The 18,236-nt window shown below is 39.4% G+C and overlaps 1 protein-coding gene across 5 annotated transcripts in view; it reads left to right on the top strand.

Moving 5' to 3' along the window:
• The window catches only part of Msp300 (Muscle-specific protein 300 kDa), a 112,093-nt gene that overhangs the window by 64,684 nt on the left and 29,173 nt on the right, over window positions 1-18,236 (top strand). For 3 of the 5 annotated variants that reach the window (XM_076620187.1, XM_076620185.1, XM_076620189.1), the window contains 4 exons: window positions 230-14,143; window positions 15,269-15,373; window positions 15,526-15,831; window positions 16,283-16,417. In XM_076620187.1, coding sequence (XP_076476302.1) covers window positions 230-14,143; window positions 15,269-15,373; window positions 15,526-15,831; window positions 16,283-16,417 — 14,460 coding nt within the window. The remainder of the gene's footprint in view (window positions 1-229; window positions 14,144-15,268; window positions 15,374-15,525; window positions 15,832-16,282; window positions 16,418-18,236) is intronic. The other 2 variants (XM_076620186.1, XM_076620188.1) reach the window with 2 other exon arrangements.

Raw genomic sequence — 18,236 nt, 5'->3', positions numbered from 1 at the left:
CCCTTAATCGCGCCCCTGACCACATTATTTAACAGAGAACCACCCCGATCTCCCATTATTTCCATACCGACTTAACATCTTATCTGGTTCACCCCTGCCACAAAAATCAAACAAACAAAAAAATGCAAAACAACACAAAAAAAAAAAAAAAATAGAAAAATGTCCCAGAAAAATTGACGTATGTGTATTCCATTGTTGTGCCTTGGCTGTTCCTCCGTGGCGGATAAAGCAGAGCCTGCAGCAAAGGATGGACGATTGGAAGCAACGCGTGAAGATAGTGCTGGATCAAATATACGCCGTGGACCCGTACTATGTACAGAGCAACGAGACAAGGATCGTCAATCAGATCTCGTACGCGGACATCGCCGCAGGTCGGACAAGTCCGAGCTCCAGGGGTTCTAGCCCCTTTAGAAATCCCCGAGACGAGGTTTCTTCGGTGCCCCTTTCGATTCAAGTGCTCAAACCTACCGTGCAACTGTCAAGAACAATAGAAGCCCAGAAGCAACCTGCTATCGAACCAACTGGCGACAATACTGCAGCAAATGCTGCAATAGCGGAGACGAAGATGAAAGAAGAACAGTCAAGACCTGAAGAGCAGAACGAGCAGAAGGAGCCTGAAGTAAGAACCGAGGTTAGAAGACGCGTCTCTAAAGTAGATTCGGTGGACTCTAGATTGAGAAATCAGTCTAGAAGATCTGGTTCTGTGCGAAAGGACGTTCGAGGACCTATTAGGGAATCTCCTGAAAGAAATTCGTCCGCGGAGGCTGACAATGAAATTTCTGGATCAGACGCTTCTAGATCGGTAGTGGAACAGAGGAAGGAACCGTTTGTACTTAAGAATACACTGGCCCCTAAGGTGGAGAGAAGAGGAAGGTCCGCCAGTCCCATTTGGATGCCTGGATCAACTTCCTACGCGGATATTCTTCGTGGAAACAGACAGAATTCTCGCAGCCCTTCGGTGGAGACTGGCAAAGATGCTCACGTAGTTGGTAGAGAAGTCGCAGAGACTGTGGTCGAGGAATCTTCCGTAGAAACTGTTCAGACGGAGAAGATGGAATTCGAGGTGGCCAAAGCGGAAGTAAAGGAAGGGGCAACGGCTGAAAATGCTTTTATGGAACAACCAAGCGAAGACGTAGCAGTGGAGAGCTACCAACAGCAGCCTGCCGAGGTCGTGCACGAAGTTGTACCTGAAGTCGAGTCTCCTGTGAAAACTTCTGAGGAACCGAGCGAAACTCAAACCAGTTGGACGGACGAAAGCATGGACGAGTACGTTTTATTGAATGAGAAAAGTTACGAAAATGTTGCAAGACCGCCAGTTGCAACGCAACAAGTTCCAGAGGTCTACAACTATATTCATCCGGCTATTCCTGAATTGGTTGGTTTCATCGGGTCTCAGATCGCCTATCCAGTAAGTTCCTATGTCTACATGCCAGCTGCACCGCCTCAGCAAATGGCTCTTCCTCATTACACCGAAAGTCAGATGGCCTTCCCATCGGAGCCGTACGTGACACAGCCTAGCTACATCCCTGAACCAGAGATTTATCAGCAAAATCAGTTGCAGAAGCATCCACAAAGGCATCCGCATCAAACCAAATTCAAGATCCCTCCAAAGACTACTCCTGTAGTTGTGCAGAACGTTGAAGAGAAGTGTTTACCTTCAAGAGCTCAACAACCTGTGGATATTGAGCCTGTCGTTCAGTCAAATATTCAAGCTGCTGTGCAACCTGCTGTTCAAGCGGAAGAAGTTTCTGAACCAGAAAAACCAGTAGAACCAGAACAGTCTATGCAGCAGCCTATCGAGCAACCTGTACAACAAGTTTCTACGCCAGTTGCAGAAAGTACACCTATTAAGACGAAAAGTACTACCTCAAGCGAGAGCAAGACATTCTCGTACGCCCAAATTTTATCGCAGGGTCTCAGTTCTAAACCGACATCGACTACAAGTAGTCAATCATCGACAACGGTGACTTTGATCTCAAAACAGGCGAAAGAGCGTTCACGCTCGCCAGTGAACTCGGCGACATCCTCTGTGCACGAGTCGAGTCCTCCTCAGGAAGCTAGACAGACTCGAGAATCGACCGTAGGCAAGTCAGCAAATACGTGGGATATATCGAGGAGAAGGGAGACGAGAAAGACTCATCAGGAGTCGCCAAAGACGAAGATTCCTGAGAAGAGAGCTCGCAGAGGACCAGAGCAACCAAAGGCTTCAGAAGTATTTCAGAAACCTCAGAAAGAGAAAGTCAGGACCAGTACGGAACAACAGAAACAAGTATTCGAATTCAAAGATGAAATTACCGTGGAAGATTTGACGGCTTCTCCGAAGGTAACTCCGAAGAGTGTCAAGGTTGAGATTAGAAAGGAACAAGTGGACGATGTTAAACCAGAAAAGAGAATAGATGCTGAAGAAACGAAAAAAATGGAAGATCACAAGCAGGATGAAAAGGACGTTCAGGAGGAGAAGGAGGTTGATGTTCAACAGAGGAGCAGGTCTCAGGAGAAGAAACGAAAGGCGAAGAAGAAGAAGCCGGAGAAGGTGGACGACGAGATAGAGAAGGCCCTGAAGGAGATCGAGGATATGGATAAGCATAAAAAGAGGGATAAGTCGAGGGAACAGGCTAAGAAAGATACGGTTCAAGCTACGGTGGAAAAATCCAAAGAAGAAAGTGAAAAGAAGAACGTGAAATCTAATGAAAAGAAGAAACAGGGTAAATCGAAGATGGAGAAGATTAAAGATGAATCGGAGACTGGAGTAAGTCAGTCTAACGCGAAGGAACAGGTTAAATCGAAAGACGATGCGAAAGAGAACAAAGAGGAGAAAGATTCTGGGAAAAGGATCGCGAAGGATGACGTTAAAGCTTCTGAAGAGAAAGCAACGAAGGTTGAAAGTCGAAAGAACGAACCTGAGAAGAGATCTGAAGTGAAGATGGATTCGAGTGAAACGAAGAAAGTGGACGCGAAGGAAGAGAAACCGTGTAAAAAGAAGCAAAAGGGTAAGGAACAAGCTGGTACAGCGAAGGACAAATCTAATAAAGATACCAAACCCACGAAGGTTGACGCGGGGTCGGAGCAAATTAAGAAGACAACTGATGAGGATAAAGTAGAGATTCCGAAACAGAAGCACGTAAAACCAGATTCAGTTGAAAGTGTTCAAAATTTGGAGCAGATAAAGAAAGAAGACACAAAGGCTACGAAGCCTGTAAAATCAGATAAAACGCCTGAAACTAAAGTTGAACCTAGGAACAAAGTGCAAAGCGAGCCTAAAGAGAAAGAGCCAATGAAAGAACAGGAGAAATCGAAAAAGAATAAGAAACAGAAACAAGGCAACGAACAGGAGACTTCTAAAGTCCAGACACCGAAAAAACAGAGCCAACAGAAAGAAGACAAGAAAGTAGAACAGTCGAAACAAAAGAAATCCGAAGAGAAATCAGGAGTAACAAAAGATGTGAAATTGGATGAAAAGGAAGAAGTTGAAGCAGAAGTTAACGTAAAAACTCCAAAAGACGATAAAGATAAGAAAGTGGCTGAGAAAGAGAAAGGGAAGGAGGATGATACAAAAGAACAGAAGAAGGAGGATACGGTATCGGAAGTAGAACCGAAAACAGATATTAAAGAAGAACAGAAAATGGTAATTAGCGCGTTGGTTCGCGTAATGGAATCTACGATGGAGATTAACAAAGGTGATGAGTCGAAACCAGAAACAGTGGTGCAGGAAAATGCAGACGAAAAATCAACGAATAAACGAGAGAAGAAACAGAATAAATCTGGTGAAGAACAAATGGTTGAGACTAAGAATTTGAAGAAAGAATCGAAGCCAGATTCTGTACAAAAGGAGGAACCGAAAAAGGTAGTTGAATTGGAAAAACAGACGAAATCGAAGGGAAAGAAATCGAAGAAAGAACCCGATGTTAGTCAGAAGCCTGCGCCTGAAGCGATAAAGATGGCTGAAAAAGAAGAAAAGAAGATCATCGATAAGCAAGTTATCGAAGAGAAATCAATTAAAGAGGAAGAAATTGTCACGGAACAATCGAAAAAGGAATTAAAAACTGAACCTGTCACGCCAAGTAAAGGACAATCTGATAAGAAAAGACGAAAGAAGTCTAAGTCACCGACAAAAGCAAAGAAAGAAGAAGATTCAAAGTCTGCGTTGCCTGTGGAAGAAAAGGAGAAACCTAAAGGAAAAGAAGCAGTAGACGAGGCTAAATTAGAAGAAAAGAATGGTAAAATCGATAACGATGGCAAACTGATATCTATAGAAGAAACGAGAATTACCGGAGTTGAAGAAAAAATTACTGCGATCCAAGCGGAAAATCAGAAGGAAGAAAATATTGTAACAGAGAAGATTGAAGCACAACCTAATATCGAGAAGAGTATTACTGGAGAAAAATCTACAGAATGCGTCGAAATATTTGTAGACAAAAAGGCGGAAGAAACTGTAAAGAAACCGGAAGAACCTGAGAAACTTGAAACTAGCGACGTGAAAAAGAAAGAAGGAATTCTTCTGCCTGAAGTACCGAAAACCGATAGACCGGAAATCCAAGAAGTTCCAGGAACACCATCAAAGTCCAAGAAAGGGAAATCAAAGGAAAAAGCTGTCACCGAAAATACCACGCCCATTTCCGCGATCGAGCCGAAAGAAGAACCCAAGTCCAGTCAACCAAGCACACCGAAGTCTGACAAGAGAAAGAAGAAGAAACAGGAGAGTAAAGACAAAATCGTGGTCGAACCTCCACAACTAGAACAAACGATAGTCATTGAAAAACCTAGCACAGACACGAAACCAATCGAAGAATCTGAAAAATCAATGGAAACACCATCATTAAAACTCGTAACTCCACTGATAGAGTCTCAGAATAAAAAGCAAGGCCACGTTAAAAAACCAATTGAAATCGAGAAAATTTCACTGACAAAGTCTGACGATTCAGAATCTCGCTCGCAAGAACCGATTGAAAATCCAAGTACAGAAGAAGATTCTCTTCTTTCAAAGAACGAGAAAACTGCAAACGTTTCAGCCACTGTTTCACCAACCACAGAATCATCTTCATTAGAGAAAACGGTTACCACGGTGACCAGCAGCGTGCCTGAACCTGTCGAAGCAAAGCCATCGATCGAAAAAATCGTAGAGAACTTAGAAAGTATTCCCTCATCCAAGGTCGTAGGCTCCAAACCCACTGAATTAATCACCCTGCGTCCTGAAACAGTAGAGAGTAGCCTAACAACCACCGAATATGCTAGGGTATCGGATGATTCAGCTGTTGGTATCCCCTGGAAAGCATTAGATACGTTAGCAGACGTTGACAAATCAATTTCCGATTACACGGTATATCTTGACGATCTTGTTAAAGACGATCAGCCGATTCTGTTCGGTAGCGTTCAGGATAGGAGGAGAGGTCGTTCTGGAACTCCGAAATCTGTAGGAAGCGCGAGAGACGAGAGGGAGTTGGATAATTTCGAGAAAGAACAGGACGCGAAAGTTATGCAGGATAAATCTAAGCACGAAGTTGAGGGTAAGAAGGATAGGATGAGGGTTAAGGAGGAAGTTAAGATTGTCGGAGAAGCTGCAAGTGTAGAATCGAAAGATTCAGGTGAGTTAGTGGTAGAGAGTGAAGGTGAAATTGTGCAAGAGAAAGGAAAGATGGGTACGGGACCGGAAGAGTCTTCTTCTGATATTGAACAGGGACAGGGAAAAGGAACGGGTATCATGTCGTTAGAATTGGAATTAGACACTCGTGAAGTAAGTATTCTTCCTACTCATGTAAGACATATGACACCTGAGACAAAATATATTCCCGAAATTGTAACTGTTCCTGTTGACGTTCCTAAGTCTGAAAGGGAAAATATTGATGATAAAATAAGTACGGTTGAAAAGAAGGTAGGAGACGTCGAGGAACGTAAAGTTGATGATTCTAAACCTAGAACGGAAGAAGTTAAAGAAAAAGCAGCTCTACTTGAAGAGAAGATCGTAGACTCTGAAAAACAAGAAGTCTCTATTAAGGATGAAGATTCTAAACCTGAAAAGCCAAAGGTTGAAGATAAATCAGGTCAGATTAAAACAAAAGTTACAAAGTCTAAAAAACAAGTAGAAGTTACTGTTAAGGATGAAGATTCTAAACCTGAAAAGCAAAAGGTTGAAGATAAACCAAGTCAGATTGAAACACAGGTTGCAGAGTCCAAAAAACAGATAGAAGTTTCTGTCAAAGGTGAAGATCCTAAAACCGAAGAGAAAAAGGTTGAAGATAAACCAAGCCAGATTAAAGCACAAGTTGCAGAGCCTAAAAAACAAGTAGAAGTTTCTGTCAAAGGTGAAGATTCTAAACCTGAAAAGCAAAAGGTTGAAGATGAAACAACTCAGATTAAAACACAAGTTGCAGACTCTAAAAAACAAGTAGAAGTTTCCGTCAAAGGTGAAGATTCTAAACCTGAAAAGCAAAAGGTTGAAGATGAAACAACTCAGATTAAAACACAAGTTGTAGGGTCTAAAAAACAAGCAGAAGCTCCTGTTAAAGGTGAAGATTCTAAACCTGAAAAGCAAAAGGTTGAAGATGAAACAACTCAGATTAAAACACAAGTTGTAGAGTCTAAAGAACAAGTGGAAATTTCTGTTAAAGGTGAAGATTCTAAACCTAAAAAACAAAAGGTTGAAGATAAACCAAGCCAGATTAAAGCACAAGTTGCAGACTCTAAAAAACAAGCAGAAGTTTCTGTCAAAGGTGAAGATTGTAAAACTGAAAAGAAAAAGGTTGAAGATAAACCAAGCAAGATTAAAACACAAGTTGCAGACTCTAAAAAACGAGCAGAAGTTCCTGTTAAAGGCGAAGATTCTAAACCTGAAAAACAAAAGGTTGAAGACAAACCAAGCCAGATTAAGACGCAGGTTACAGAGTCTATAAAGCAAGTAGGAGTTCCTGTCAAAGGTGAAGATTCCAGACCTGAAAAACAAAAGGTTGAAGATAAATCAAGCCAGATTAAAGCACAAGTTGCAGAGCCTAAAAAACAAGCAGAAGTTTCTGTCAAAGGTGAAGATTCTAAACCTGAAAAGCAAAAGGTTGAAGATGAAACAACTCAGATTAAAACACAAGTTGTAGAGTCTAAAAAACAAGTAGAAGTTTCTGTCAAAGGTGAAGATTCTAAACCTGAAAAGCAAAAGGTTGAAGATGAAACAACTCAGATTAAAACACAAGTTGTAGAGTCTAAAAAACAAGCAGAAGCTCCTGTCAAAAGTGAAGATTCTAAACCTGAAAAACAAAAGGTTGAAGACAAACCAAGCCAGATTAAAGCACAAGTTGCAGAGCCCAAAAAACAAGTAGAAGTTTCTGTCAAAGGTGAAGATCCTAAAACTGAAAAGAAAAAGGTTGAAGACAAACCAAGCCAGATTAAGACGCAGGTTACAGAGTCTATAAAGCAAGTAGAAGTTCCTGTCAAAGGTGAAGATTCTAAACCTGAAAAGCAAAAAATTGAGGATGAAGCAAGTCAGATTAAGACGCAGGTTGCTGAGTCTATAAAACAAGTAGAAGTTCCTACTAAGGTTAAAGAGTCTAAACCTATCACAAAAGAAATTTACCCATGTTACTTTACAGACTTGGTCAAACCTTACTGGTTCAATTATCGTCCTTACATCGAGGCAGAGATCAATTTCCATCGGTGTTTCAAAGTAGTAGAGGTAATAGAAGAAAATGTGCCTGCTTCTGCACCTCCAAGATTGGAGAGTATCGAAAGAATTGCTCAAGAATCGATTATGAAGGAGCCTAAAGAAGAAGAAGAGAAGTCAGAAGACACGGAGCAATCTGAAGCTGAAAGCAGAAAGCTTTCGCTTATCAAAGAAACTCTGAAATATCCTATTAGCACATTTTACAAATTAGAATCCGATTGGGTGAAATCTAAGCAGACTAAAGAGAAAGAAGTTATGGCAACTCCTTTGGAGGAATCTAATCTTACAAGCGTTGAAATTGTGAAGGAAACAATGCAGATTCAAGAAGATAAAAAACATTCCGAGATATTAGATGCTCAAAACATTTCAGAAAAAGACATTGACAAAGAGAAAACTATCGCAGAAATAACCACGGAGATTAAATCTACGGACATGATTTTGGACCAAACGGCAGCTCTTATCGAGAATGTGAATAAAGAGCTTGATATGATGAAAAAAGAGAAGGAGCAGAGTACAGCCGAGGGAAAAGTAGAAGATAAAGAGGAAGAAAAAGAACCTGAGATACGGAAGAAGGAGCAACAAGTATCTGATAAGAAGCCGAAAGAGAAATCGAAGAAAGAGAAGCAGCCGAAAGATGAGAAGTCAAAGTCTAAGAAAGAAGAAAAGAAGGAAATAACATCACCGGTAAAAGAACCTGAAGTAGTTGAAAAGAACGATATTACAGAATTAACCAAGGCTGTGGAACAACTTACTATGATTATCCATGAAGAAACTAAAGAAGCTTCATTGGCATTCAAACAGTCTGAAGAAGTTGAGAAGAAAGATATTGCGATTGTACAGGGGACAGAGTTGGCACAGACAACTGAACAACTTGTCACAAAAATAGACGAACCTTCGGCAGTTCAAATTATCGATCGAAAAGAAGAAGAAAAGATAGAAAAGAATATTACAGAAGAAGAACCATTAATCACATTAGAACCAAAAATTGAAGAAGTAGTAAAACCTGCAATCGAATCTTCTGAAGTGGAGAAAGTGAAAGAAGAAACGAAATTAGAAAAAGATAAGAAGGAACATGAGAAACAGGATGAAAAGAAAGAAATTGTTCCAGAACCTCAGATCCTAATTGAAGAGAAAATTGAGAAGGAAAGTGAGAAGGTTGAAAAGCCTGTTTCTGGAAAGAAGAAAGTTTCTAAAGAACCTAAAAAGAAAGATGTTAAAGAGATAACGAGAGAAGAAAAGTTAAGCACAGAGGAAAAAGCCTTGTCGCAAGAATCTATTAGTGTCGTGACTGAATCAACAGCAACTGAGAAATCAATGAATGGCAAAGTACCAGAGATAGAAGATTCGAATGCATCTGAATCTCCAGTGATAGAAAGGAAAACTAAACCCTCGGATAAGCCTAGGAAAGAAGAAGGAAGGACAAAGTCAGGAAAGCAGAAACAGCCTAAAGAAAAGTCTGATATTAAATCTACGTCTACCCCAGAAAAAGATGCAAAGAAACAAGAAGAACAGGAAATTTCTTCGCCAGATTCGAAGAAGAAACGTGATGGAAAGTCGAAAAAAGCAAATGAAATCCCAGCAGTAGTTCCTCAAGAAACACCGGCTGAAGCTCCTTTGGAAGAAACTAAGAAAGAAGAATCTCGATCAGAAGTAAAAGAAATATCTAAGGAAGAAATTCAACCGGTATGCGCCAAATCATGGGCATCTGTCGTTGGTATGAAAGGAACTAGCGATCTTCCTGCAGAAAATGTACAATCTATGACAGTAACTGCTCAAGAATCGATAAGTGGAACAGCAGAATTAGGCAAGGTAGCACAGATAGTAGAAACTGTGCCTGAAGAACCACAAAGCCCACAAACGCAGCATAAGAAACATCAAAAGAAGAAAGATACGAAACAAGAAAAGATTGTTACCGAAGCAAAAGTGTCTTCCGTCGATATTGAAACTGAGAAGGAAAATATGAAGTCCGTCGTTCCTGAGAAAGTTGAAGAATTAGAATTAAATATGAAAGATTCTAACAAATCGTACGCTCAAGTAGCAGCTTCTAGCAAGGGAACTTCTCCACAATCGAATCAAGAAGACGTTGTGTTACTCAAACCGATTCCTCTTATGCCTGATCAAAGCTTACATAAACTAATCGAAGACGAAAGAATTACATCTGAAAAATCATTAATAATCACAGGAACTCCAGAGGCTGAAAAAGAAACATCCAAACCTGAGGAAATAACAACAGATAAGAAGTTCAACGAATTAATTACTGAACAAGACGTTTTCAAAATAGAGTCAACTTCGTGGGTGGAAGAAATTGAAAAAGAAGCAATGGCGGAAGAAACTAGTTCTATGTCGCCAATTCCAAGCGCGATAGTAGTCGAAACGCCGCAGAAAATGAAGGATTCGTGGGCTACTATTGTTAGTAAACACGCGGAACCGCAGGAACCTCTCTCATCGCCCACTAGCGAAAAGATTATGATGAAAAAACAACAAACTGCCGAACAAAATTCAAATCCCCAAATACAAATCCACGTGGAAGAAGCTCCAGAGCCGATATCAATTGAAGAAGTGGTTAAAATCGACGAACAAGGTTTTATGGAATTCGTAAATCGAAAAGAACTGCGATCTAGACGATCGAGATCGCGTTCCAGAAGCATCAGACGAGACGAAGCAAGCTCGAAACAGTCGAGTGATAAGCCTATAGTTCCTGAAGAAATTTTGGCAGAAGAACAGAAGCAGTTGGGCGCGCAAAAAGTGGAGGAACAAAAGAAAAAAGATGGAAATAAAGGAAAGGAGGGAAAATCGAAGAAAAAGAGAGGTGAAGCAAAATCGAGCAGTGGAGATCGCAATCAGGTGACAAAAGATGAACAGGAAAAGGATAGAGAAAGCCTTCAGAAGGAAAAAGATAAAGAAAAGACGAGTAAGATCGAGGAAAAGGATGTGAAGAAGATAGAGAAAGAAATAATAGAGCCATTAGTCGAGGAGAAGATACAGAAACAGCCAGAAAAGAAAGATACTAAGCAACACGAGGGCAAATCGAAGACGAAAGAAGTTAATTTGAGCCAAGAAAGCAAAGAAAAGGCAGGAGAGAAAGTTGAAGAAAAGCTTGATGAGGAAGTGAAAGAAATAGAGGTTGTGAAGCCTGAAACTCCAGAAGTAGATAAAATAATCGAAATGGATAAACAGAATTCGAAATCAGCAGATAAATGCAGAAAAGCAGAAACAAAGGAACAATCTATTGCTGCTTCAAAGAAGAGTAAGAAATCAAAGAGAGGAAAATCTGATAAGGAACAGCCCAAAGAAGAACTAGAACATAAAGAACAAATGAAACAGTCGGGTGTTGTTCAGGTAACAGAAATACAACTGAAATCTGAAGATGAAATTGTGAAAGAACCAGAAACTAAAGAAGTTAAAGAAATTCAAGAAGTATCAGCAATTACAAAATCTGAAGCTGAAAGTAAACCTGAGATTGTGGAAGAAATTAAATCTGAAAAATCAACGTCTCCAAGAAAACGTAAAGGAAAATCTAAAGAAAAGAAAGTAGAGACAGTATCAGGAATTAGCGAAACATCGATTGAAGAAAAGAAGGTACCTGAATCTAAAATTAAAGAAGAAATACCGGCAAAAGAGACAGAGGTTCGAGAAATTAAAGAAGTTGAAGAAGAAATAAAAATTACAAATCCTGAAAAATCAACCGACACAGAGAAGCATAAAGAAAAATCTGAAGAAAAGAAAGTAGAAACGGCGCCAGAACGAATCATCGAAACATCGGTTGATGAGAAGAAAGTATCTGAACTTGAGATCAAAGAAATGTCGGTAGAAAAAGTAAAGGAAGATGTAAAAGAAAGTGAAGCAAGTCAAAAGAAAGAAATTGATTCTAAACCAGATGTTCCTGAAGAGAAAAAAGAAGTATCTGCAAAGGAAGCAACTGAGGAGAAACATAAAGAAGAACCAATTAAGTCTCCGCAAACACCTGTTGCAGAACTGATTGTAGACACTAAAACAGAAACAGCAGAGGTAAAAGATGAAGCTCATGCAGACAAAAAGTTGAAACTTTCGAAGAAGGAGAAACGAAAGCAAAAGAAGAAAGAAAAATCAACTAGACGAGCATCCAGCGAAGAAAAATTAGAAAAGGAAACACCTGAGACGTTTGTTCCAGAAAAGAAAGAAGAAACAGTAACACTGGAAGAAGTAAAGCCAGAAGAAGCAAAGCCAGACGAAGTAAAGCCAGAAGAAGTAACTATTTCACCTGATGAAACCAATCAAGAAAAAGAACTTAATGAAAAACTACAAGAAATTAAGAAATTGAGCGCAATCATCCCTGGGGTGATTCCTGATGAAATAAAGCTTGTTCCAGAAACTATGCTTAAACCGATAGTCAAGGAAAAGACAAAACCAAGTAGAGAAGAAGCAGAACTTTTGAAACCAACTGAAGAAAAGGAAAAAGTTTCAGGAGAAATAGAAAACTTTGCTGAAAACAAAATCGAGACACCTAAACTAGTTACAGATAAATCTGAAACGCCCAAACCAGAGATAGATAAATCTGAAGTGCCTAAACCAGAGACAGATAAAGCTGAAACATTTAAACCGGATAAAACTGAAACGCCCGAACCAGTGACGGACGAAGCCGAAAAAGACATAAAACAGAAAGAAGAACCAACATCAGCTTCGAAAGAAAAATCGAAACGTAAGAACAAACAGGCGAAGAAAGGTAGACGTGAAGAACAAGAAGCAGCAACGAAGTCTACGGATGAAGAAGTTCAATCGCCAAAGGATGAGAAAGAAATCGAAATATTAAGCGCAGGTTCTACTGTTCCATCAACTCCGGAAAGTCCAAAAGAAACAGTCGATCGAGAGAAAGACGCGACGATACCTGAAGAGAAAATAGAATCAGGTGCACAATTGAATAAGTTGGAGATTGATGAAACAAGGATCGAGGAGGTTAAGAAAGACGAGGAAGAAGCGAAGGATGTCTTGCAGGAACAAGTTGTTTTGAAAGAAACAATTATACAAGAAAAGACAGAAATATCTGCCAAAGACCAGGAAGAAGTCGATCGTCTACAGAAAACCGCAGAAATTCCAGAAGCTCAGCCTCTAGAAAAGAAACCTACGAAAGAAGAAAAATCTAAAACGAAGAAAATTAAAGATAAGAGACAGGAAGAGACGACTAAAAATGTCGAGAAAAAGATATCTGAAGAGGAACCAGTAATTTCCAAAGAGGAAATACCAGACAAAGTTTCTGAAGTTAAAACGGATAAAGTCGTTCCACCCGAGGCAAAACCGGAAGAAACCATTAAACCTGCTGAAATAATAGTGAATGGTAAACTAACAGAAGAAGATGACAAAACTGAGAAGGAAATAACAGAAAAGAAGACAGAAGAAATCGAAAGGGCACAATCGGGAATCGTAAAAGAACTCGAAAGTATAATGCAAGAAACCGATCAACTTCCACAACGAGATATATCAACAGAAAAATTATTACATAAAATTGAGTCTCCCATAACTATGGAATCGATGCAGTCTCAACTAGAAACCGAAGAAGAATTCGAGAAATGTATATCCAGTGAACCAGAAATAGAAACGGTAGATATAGTGGTCGAGCCGGTGAAACCAAAAGTACAATTCTACATAGCCGACGAAATTCTAGTTCTAAGTCCGGAGAAGAAAAAACCCGTACAAACTCCCCTAATCTTAAAAACCCTGTCAGAACTCAGTAGATCCAAGTTCCTTTCTCTTGATAGCGGTTTTTGGCCGGACAAACACCCCTATCACGAGGCTGAACGCTACCTGTTCGAAAATTTGGCTAACTATCCGATGGAAAGTCTTTCCGACGATATCAACCGCGATTCTAACGATAAAGATGATTTCGACGGGGATCAGGGCGGTGGTAATTTGAACGAACGCGGCGGTAATGGTGGCCCCTTGAATTCTTATTTCATGGGTGGACCGCATACCGAACGTCTGATCGCCGATCTCCCAGGTGGTATAGGTAGCTGGAGCGATTACAGTACTTACTTGTCGAGCGAGAACGAGCAGAGAACGGACCAATCCACCGAACTGGTTCAGGAAAAGATCGAGAATCCAATGTCAGACCTAATATATCCCTCCGATAATCTAATTTCTGAGTTATCCTCTGTCCATCTCAAGGACGACCAGTCTATTTCCAAATTCGACGAACTGTCGTTGGAGCGTGACGTTCCTACAACGTCAGAAAACTCTGAAGATGTAAAATTGTCGTCACTGTCCACTGTCGAAGTATCCGCTTCTGGCGAACAACCCCTAAAGCTCGATTACAAGACCGTGAGCCCGGATCAACTATCAGAGTCCACTTATTCCGATCCACGTGAGTTATCCCCAACACCAAGTATCCCTGACCATGATCCAGATCCCAAGAAACATTTAGGTAGAGAAAAAGGATCGATGCAGCGGCGCACTCCAATCGTGGAGACGGAGAGAGAGATGGGGGTAACTGAAGATGAGGCTGAAAAGAGGATACGAGGGATCAAGGTGCGATCACAATACAAGCTGTGCTCGATCATCACCCAATCGAGCTTGAACGAGTTCATTATGTTTCTTGTTGTTCTTGTTACTGTTGTGTTATGCGAACTCGCGTGTGGCTATATGTATTATATGTAGGACACGCGAGGTCGCGTATGAGTGTGTGCGCGCGTGTGTGCTTGGTAAAGTGTTTTTTACTGTTTTCTTATGTCTTCGTTCGTTGTTGGTTTTATTCTTCTTTTTTCCAATTTTTTAACGTCTTTTTTTTTCTTTCTCTCTCTCTCTATTTTCATTTTTTCCACTTGTCTCTCGACGTGTGTATACATCGAACGTATATTATACTTCTTTCTACTCGCTGACTCTGTACGTTTTCACTTTGATAGCCGCTGTTAATAGTTAATTACCACTGTTAATGCTGCTACATTGCTGTTGCTTCTCTCTGTCACCGTATAGATCTTTGTTTCCTTCCTTCATTTGCATGCTATAGTTTTTTGATTTTTATTGATGCACGAGAGTAACGTTACTTGATTTTCTGGTTGCGTTGCGGTTCACTTTTCAAAATTTATCTCGCGATAAATTCGACTTGGAAGAAAAGAACATTGACAGAAAATAATTCTTTATAATACCGATTAACTTTATTCTTGTTCAAGGAAGCAGTTTGTAGTCACACGACACGTCACGTCGACGTATTTGATCAACAGAAATCCCTCTTAAAATATTACGTAACATGGTGTATTTCTCTAAACCTTTTTATCTTAGCGAGCTTTCCCTCTTATGGTCCTAAGAGAGTACTTCTTAGAGTTTGTCCAATGTAAAAGATCGATGTTACACAATACTATAATAAACCCGATTATTAGAGCGCCCTATAGCGTTATAACAATTTCTTGATTCTTTTGTCAAATCTGCATGAATATAGCTATATCTTCTAAATTTGTTTAATCATTAAAATTAAAGAAATTGCAGCATTTTTTGATACATTTATGTGTTTTCTGTCTGTGCCCCCGTGTTACGATTTGCTACAAATTCGACGAGTTCCTCTAATCCATCGATTAACAGACTGGTATCGGACGTGCACGGCATATTTTCTTCGCCACAATCAATCTTCACGTTCATTAATACATCCCTATGTTACAGGATATCATACAGGAGCGCCTAATGGTTTTACAGTTGAGTCTTTCGAACCTAAAGGGAACTTACTTGCCACGAGATAGCATAGACTCTATGCTGTCTGCAATCACGGTGAGATTACGCACAAAAAGCAATCTTATAATATTTTTCGATATCTTCCTTTTTCGAAAATTATTTTATCATATATTTATTTCAAATTTTCACAGATGTATATTCGGATATTTCGCTTATTCTGTGACTTGAACTATCGAAATGATTTTCAGAATCTACTAACGGAGCTCCAAGGATACGATCAGGAAGTGGGTCATTTAGAAGAAGAATTGCGTAAAATTCCAGCCGATTTGGAAGCACAAAAGCTTCTGTCGAGTCTAGAAGAAGTTCAGTCTCGCATCGTCACCCTTTTATCGCAAGCGGAACAAGGACGCGCTACTTTGGAAAGAGCGCGTGGCCAACAAGAACAACGCGGCCACGATATCCACGAATACAAGAAATTCTTGGATGAAACGGATAGCTGGCTGAAGAATATCGTGGCCGGTATAAAGCAGCAACAACCGCCTACCACGAACAAGGTGCGTTTATATGAAATAAAATTTATTTTCAGCTTTCGTGGCTGATGGTACGATGACACTTCGAATTGTACACAGAGAATCGAAGAATATTCGGCACGTGTTTGCGAGCGTTTACAACAATTCTATTGATTCTCACTGAACGCAAATATTGTTCTAATATTTCTCGATCCTCTGTTCTTTTCCAAAAATCATGCAAATCGAAATCGCTTGCATCTCATAAACTCAGAATTTTCATATCACGATTCTGCATTCTTATTCCTATTGCTAAGAAAAATTGGCAAATATCGGACACGATAGTTGATCGCGATTTTTACAACACACGGACCTGGTCGACGATCTCGTAATCCCCCGTTTTAGAATGGCGGCGTGCACGATTTATTTTTAAACGAAACCACGATATGCGGAATCACGCATATAAAACGTCTGTCTGTGTGTCTCTGTGCCGGGACAGGCTTTACAGGACGAGCTGAGCAGTCACGCGCAGCGGGTGTCGGAGCTTGAATCGTTGCCAGAAATCAGCACGCTGGCAAAGGTCCTGAAGAATGCGCTGTTGGAAGTGATGTCGCGACTGCAGCAAAGGCAGCAGGTATCCAACGTTTTCCAATGCACGGGAGCTTTCGCAAACTTCGCTGGTCTTCGCGCAACAGTCTCGTGAAATACACGATGATACAGAAACAGAGAGTTCTAGGAGTATGAAAGAAACTTCAAACGAAAAGAGAAACGAAACTAGAGTTGAATAGAATTATTTAACGAATATTCACTACATATTACGTAATACTTGTTTACATTTATACGAATAGACGTAACGTCATGATTGACTTTTCAATTTAACATATTTCATGCAACACGATTATTGAAGCAGAGAATCGAGAAATATGAAATGAGAAATTAAAGAACGAAGAGGAATATTTAGCAAATATTTATTATATATATATTTATACGTACGACTTATTTTTATTTATTATATTTATACGGACATATAAATGTAGCACCATCGATTAATTTAAAATTTAAAGACAGGTAAACTTTGGTCAAATTTCTAATCGATTTCTAGTCAAGTTCTAGTCTATTTTGGGATTGGGAGTAAAATAAAAGGAATTATTCGGTCTCTTGTCGATGCAAGAGATCTACTACAAGAATAATAAGGATGTGTACAGAGTATGTATTATATATTGAGAAATGGTATACATATACATATAATACTGCCTGTATCTTATACTTTAGTAAATACATAATGGTAATAGGGTGATAGATATAGCGAAGCATGTAACATTCTTTTTGTTTCCTTTCTGCTTCTTAACGTAGTAATTCATGTTTGTCGTATCACGTATCATTTTGCACGATATTTATTAATGGGTAAATTATGACAGGATAAGGTTCTAGTACACTTGTCGTTTCATCTACTTTTATTTATCTTTATGTCATTGCGTTTATTTCTCATCTGAGCTTCTCATCATACGCAACGAATATGGCGAGTTAAATATCATAGGCGTGTTAATCGACATAACAACTTGAACCACTAAAAATATATAGAGTTTTTTATAATTTATGAAAAATGACTATGATTATCAGCCCGCCATCACACCGTCATCTTACGCTCATCGCACTGTCATCGTTCATTCTTCTCACAACTTCACGGTGTATTTATTTATATATGAAACTAGCACTTTTTATGTTTCTTTTAGCTTAAGGTAATGAATGTAATTGTATAGGTGCAGCATTTGTTTATGGAATGTTAATACAGTTACTCTGTAATTTTTTTCATGCTGTAATTAAAGTATTCTCATTAATTCCCATCTCCCCCCTTTTTTATTTATCCCTGGATATCACCAAGAAATTCTACGAGTTCTATGTACATATAGACACTTATGTATTTGTGTATATGTAAAATAACCTCTTTCGTTCGCAATATTGCTATTAGAAAAATATTCAAAATAGCGTCTCGTGGAAATTTTAATTGTTTCGCTATTCAGCATCGCTATTTTATTTTCTTATCTTTTATTTTATTTTCTTTTTTTTTTTTGTAAGTTTCGATCCGCTTTTGATAGATAAATTTCCGGTTCCTTTTTTCTTTATATCACATATACGTAGACCACTTGGCGCGCCTAAAATAAACGCATTAAAATAAAGTCGGACGTGAGCTAAAAATACGACAGTGTTACGCGGAGTGTTCTTGTCTGCAGATATTCTCGTTCTTACTCCTCGATGATCATGTTTTCTAAATAATTCTTTCGTCTTCGTTTTCACCGACATTATGCAGGTGCAGCAATACTGAAATCGAAATAATCGAAGACCCAATCATCGGATAATCAATGTGGTCTTCCGCGTAAAAAGCCAGTGATTAACGTAGTGCCATCATTAACACAGACGCGTTAAATTTTGCTACCACGACCCAGTGGAATCCA

Source organism: Bombus vancouverensis, chromosome 7 (assembly GCF_051014615.1).
Source record: "Bombus vancouverensis nearcticus chromosome 7, iyBomVanc1_principal, whole genome shotgun sequence".
In the NCBI taxonomy this organism is placed as follows: domain Eukaryota; kingdom Metazoa; phylum Arthropoda; class Insecta; order Hymenoptera; family Apidae; genus Bombus; species Bombus vancouverensis.
This window is presented reverse-complemented; position numbering and strand designations above follow the sequence as displayed.